Here is a 4,917-nt window from a genome sequence, read left to right as displayed (position 1 = left end):
CTGCCCCGCAGCCCCCCCCCCGGGCATATGAGCACCCCCATTACCCCGCTTCAGGCTCCGGATGACAAACTTCTGCACAGCGCCTACTGCAAGGGAGACGGACAGGTGTGAGCACCAGGGGGGCCAGTAGCATCACTGCCCATCACCAAAATTGCATGCACGAGGACCCCTTTCCCATGACCCCCTCATGCCAGGGGTGCCCTAACAGGGCTGCGGTGCCCACAGAAGGGGGGGACTGGTCCCAGATTGGGTCCCTCTCCACCCTCTCCCCCAGCCTGGTACCTCTGTCCCCGTTGGGGTGCCCCAGGGACTTGGTGCATGCCCGGTGGTCGGAGGCTGGGGGCTGCTGGCTGGGGGGGGCCCAGCTCTGGCTGGTGGCACGGCCCCCCTTGAAGAAGAGATTGACGAGGGTCTTGGAGCGGTGCAGCCCCGGGTGGGCACCCTGTGCCCCTTGTCCCTCCGGCTTTTCCTTCTTCCGCTTCTCCTCTGGGGACAGAGGCGGTGGGGTTTGGCATGAAGGGGCCAGGGGATGCCACACCAAATGGTGTTTGGGAGGCTGGGAAGGGGCCTGGGCTGGGAATGTGGGAGGCTACTAGGGGCACTGACTGAGAGAGAGACCTGCTGTGGGGTGCAGGGGATCTCCAGGGGCCATAGGGCTGGGCTTTGGGGTGCCCTGCAAGCCCTGGGGACAGGACTGGGGCTATGCAGGCCTATAGGATGCCCAGGCCTGGCGGCCAGGGGTCCATATGGGGCAGGGGCTATAGGGTGCCAGGGTAGGGGCCAGGGACTTGACTACAAGATGCCCAGGAGCGGGGGCGAGGTATCTGTGTGGGTCAGGGGCTATAGGATGCCTGAGTGGGGGACAGGCTCCACATGGGGCAGGGGTTGAGCTGTGGGACTCCCAGGGCTGGGGGTGCAGGGTTGGAGGGGGACCCCAGCCAGGGGTATGTAAGTCCCACGTATGGGGCCCTGCCCCAGTGCCTACCGGCGACAGTGAGGTCGCTCTGGGAGCGCGTGATGGGCTGCCGGGGCCGGCTCAGCGCCAGCAGCAGCGCTGTCTTGGGCGAGTGGGTGAAGGTCCGGCGCGGGTGGGTACCAGGGGGCTCGCGGGCGCCCTGGCCCCGGATGGCTGTGTCCCGCAGCAGCTCAGGGGGCCGCACCGTGCGCCGCATCCCCGCCAGCCCCTCGGCAGCTGGCTCGGTCTGCATGGCCCGCTCTGCACGCTCCCGCATCCAGCTCTGCCGCGGCCCATCCTCCGTGGAGATGGCCACGTCCACGGTGCAGGCGGGGGACCCCGGGGCGGCCATCCCCAGCCCGTTCACAGCCCCTGGCCCCGAGGAGTAGGAGGAGATGGAGGAGCTGGTCTCCGAGGCCTGAGACAGCTGCTGCAGCTGCCCGTTGGTCACTGCAAAGGCACGGTGGGGACACGGGGTGACACACTGTGGGGCCACGGGGAGCTCCGCATCCACCCTGAGGACAGGGGACATGTGGGGACCCATAGGGCCACAGGGACTGCAGGGCTGCTGGTAGTGACGTGGGGAGCTCTGTGTCTCCTACAAGGGTCAGGGGACATGTGGGGTCCCATAGGGTCATAGGGACCAGTGGGCTGCTGGCCATTGCATAGGGATCTTCATGTCCCATCCAAGGATGGGGGACAGGTGGGACCCTGTGAGACCATGGGGACTGTGGGGATGCTGACCGTGGCACAGGGAGCTTCACGCCCCCTCCAAGGCCATGGGACCCCATGGCATGTGGACCTTCTCCCTCCTCACCAGAGCCGGATACCCCTTGCATGGGGGTCCCAGCCCCTCCACGCCCCAGCCTGGTGTCCCTGCTGGTACCCGCACAGCACTACCCTTACAGCGACTGAGCCAGCAGTACTCGGCGACCATCTCCTTGTAGGCAGGGAACCGGCCGGTCTCCTAGGCACAGGGGGAGAGGACATGGGGGTCAGTGCACGCCGGCTGCCCTGGGCGAACCTGATCCGGTGCCAGCCATGAATAATGCATCCCCCCCCTCCCACCTGCCTGAAACTCAACCAGCTGGCGGCCGCACCAGCCCCATGGGCACCAGGCTGAGCTGGGGCAGCGCCAGCATGAGGATCCACTGACCCCCCCTGCCTCGCCCTATGGGGCCAGGCACACGTACCTTGATGGTTAGCATGATGTGGGTCTGCCCCTTGAGCACCTCCACTGCCTTGCTATGGCTTATGTCTTCGAACTTGACTCCGTTGGCTGCAAGGACTTGGTCTCCCACCCGAATGCCATTCTGCTCCGCCAGCCCCCCGGGGTCCACCCTAGGGAAGCAGAGGGGGGCAGGATGGGGCCGACCCCTTGCCGGAGCCCTGCTCCTGCCCCACACCTCTGCCTGGGTGGCCCCACGCCCCAGCACCCATGGCGGTGATGCCCACAGTCTTATGAGGGTGGGGGGCTCAGCCAGAGAGGGGGTGCTGAGCCCCTATGTGGGCACAGCAGGGATCGGCGTGCCGCGTCCCCCTCATGCCCCCCCAGGGCAGCCGTACTTGGAGACATAGATGCCAAGGCCGAACTCCCTGCCGCCACGGATGTTGAAGCCCAGGCAGTAGTCATCGGAGGTGGTGTAGAGGTGGACAATGCGCCGCAGCCCGTCCTCAGAGCCGCTCTCCGATGCTGTCGAGCCACTTTTCTCTACCACCAGGCGCCTGTTCACCACATCCACCCTGGAGCATGGGCACAGCGTTGGGAGGGACTCGGGGGTCTGGCTCTCATTCTCCAGTGGCATGGGGACATTGGTGTCACCCAGTGGACAAGAGTGATGGGGATGACGAGGATGGGGCTTGCACCCACCCTGCCTGCTCCAGACCTTCCTATCCCATCCTGTGCCCTACCTTGGACTCTCCCCACCTTCGCTGGAGACCTCCGATGCCCCCCCACCCTGGGGGTCCCCCAGCATCCCCCACCAAGCCTTCCCACCCTGTCCTCCATGGAGCTGGGCTTTGGGATGCTGGCATGGGGGACACCCTGCTCACCATGCTGTCTTCTCCTTGGAGAACTTGATGCCTGGCACACGGCCCATCCGCCGGACCACCATGCGGAGGCGGTTGTTGCCAGTGAGGACCTTGACGGCGCTGCTCATGGTGATGTTCTCCAGGCTTACGCTGTTCACCTCCGTGATCTTGTCACCAACACACAGCCCGGCCTGCTCTGCAAGGGGCACGCAGCTCGTCTGGGCACCTGACCTGGCACCGATGCCCTTGTTTGACGTCCCCTCCCTAAATGCATCCCAAACCTGATCCGAACCCCATGGGAACGGAGGTTGGGATGCCCAGCAATTGCACCAAGGCTGTGGCAGGCATGGGGGGCTTGTCACCTCACTGTGGCTTGGGGATGGAGCTCAGAGCCATCAGCATGGGGCTGCCCACTCCTGTCCCCCGCCCTTCTCTGTAGGAAGCCTGAAAACTCCATGGCCAGAGGCGGCAGGGAGCAAATGGTGGCTTGCCACAATGAAGGGTGGCATCGCCGCTGTGGCACCGTGTCACCGGGATCTCCCCGAGAGGGTCTTGCTGGCATGCCAGGCCCCCCACCAGCATCTCTCACCCTGTCCCGCGTGGGGGGCTTGTCACCTCACTGTGGCTTGGGGATGGAGCTCAGAGCCATCAGCATGGGGCTGCCCACTCCTGTCCCCCGCCCTTCTCTGTAGGAAGCCTGAAAACTCCATGGCCAGAGGCGGCAGGGAGCAAATGGTGGCTTGCCACAATGAAGGGTGGCATCGCCGCTGTGGCACCGTGTCACCGGGATCTCCCCGAGAGGGTCTTGCTGGCATGTGCCAGTCCCCACCAGCATCTCTCACCCTGTCCCACTTACCGGCAGCGCTGCCCTCCTCCACCTTGCTGACGAAGATGCCCAGCCCGTGCTCAGAGCCACCGCGGACACTGAAGCCCAGCTTGCCGTCCACGCTCTTCTCCACCGTGATGGCGTTGATGACGTTGCTCTCGTTGCTGCTGGCTGTGGGGACAGAGGACGGGATGTGTCACCTGGGCTGGATGCAAGCAATGGCGGGGGGTGTCTCTCTTGCTGGGGATGTTTCCAGTCCCAGGACAACTCCCCCTGCCCCCAGACCCAGGGAACTCAGGCGTCCACCCCCCGCCCTGGGCAGGGGGCTGGGAGGGCACCCCACTCACCTTCGATGGGGGTGTTGATGAGGATGACGCGGCCCATGGGGGAGGCGGCGCGGCTGCCCCGGGTGGCCCCATTGAGCAGGCGGCTCTGCTTGCTGAGGAGGCAGCGGGGAGCCAGGCTGGCCTCGCTGCTGGAGCTCCGCGACCGACTGCTGCCCGCCGTCATCCCCGACAGCGCCGCATCCCAGACCTGGGCCATGGTGGCACTGGGCACCCCGGCGTCCCGGCGTCCGGCTCGGGGCTGGCCGCGTCCTCACGGGGCCAGGGCTGCCCACCGGCCAGGGGGGGACATGGCATAGTCCAGCACCACATGCCCGGGCTCGGGCACCGCTCCCTCTTAGCAGCGCGATGCTGGGGACGGCTGGTGTGGGTGCTCGGCGCTAGCAGGACGTGTCCCAGGCACAGCGGCACAGCCTGAGGGGACAAGGAGCTTCGTGACCCCCTCTCCAGCCCTGTCCCCTCCCGTCCTATAGTGACCTTGGGGGCCAACCTGCTGCAGGGCTCTGGGTACCACCATGGGGGGCGGTGGACACAGGCTGCCCTGGGACAAGGATGCCAGGGTGCAAAGGGGCTTTGCCTGGCGGCGTAAATCCGGAACTGGGGGTGCAAAGGGGCTTTAGTTGGTAGCGTAAATCCGGAAAGGCTCCGGAGAGGGCATGTGGGGACGTAAGCTGTACGCCGGAGAGCAGGACCTGATCCCCCCTGGCCCCTCCCTGGGGGGACTTTGCAGCAGGAGGGGGGAGAGCCCCTCCGGATTTAAA

The 4,917-nt window shown here is 66.1% G+C and overlaps 1 protein-coding gene across 1 annotated transcript in view; it reads right to left on the bottom strand.

The window, feature by feature from the left end:
* The window catches only part of PDZD7 (PDZ domain containing 7), an 8,192-nt gene extending 3,625 nt beyond the window's left edge, over positions 1–4,567 (bottom strand). Inside the window, exons 1-9 of the mRNA XM_009278067.2 lie at positions 4,160–4,567; positions 3,843–3,983; positions 3,008–3,182; positions 2,522–2,698; positions 2,149–2,296; positions 1,862–1,922; positions 986–1,405; positions 283–486; positions 45–86 (exon numbers count right to left, since the gene is read on the bottom strand). Coding sequence (XP_009276342.1) covers positions 45–86; positions 283–486; positions 986–1,405; positions 1,862–1,922; positions 2,149–2,296; positions 2,522–2,698; positions 3,008–3,182; positions 3,843–3,983; positions 4,160–4,355 — 1,564 coding nt within the window. The 5' untranslated portion in view covers positions 4,356–4,567. The remainder of the gene's footprint in view (positions 1–44; positions 87–282; positions 487–985; positions 1,406–1,861; positions 1,923–2,148; positions 2,297–2,521; positions 2,699–3,007; positions 3,183–3,842; positions 3,984–4,159) is intronic.
* Positions 4,568–4,917: the final 350 nt, after the last annotated feature.

The sequence above is a fragment of the Aptenodytes forsteri genome, unplaced genomic scaffold (assembly GCF_000699145.1).
Source record: "Aptenodytes forsteri isolate BGI_AS27 unplaced genomic scaffold, ASM69914v1 Scaffold15, whole genome shotgun sequence".
Taxonomy (NCBI): domain Eukaryota; kingdom Metazoa; phylum Chordata; class Aves; order Sphenisciformes; family Spheniscidae; genus Aptenodytes; species Aptenodytes forsteri.
This window is presented reverse-complemented; position numbering and strand designations above follow the sequence as displayed.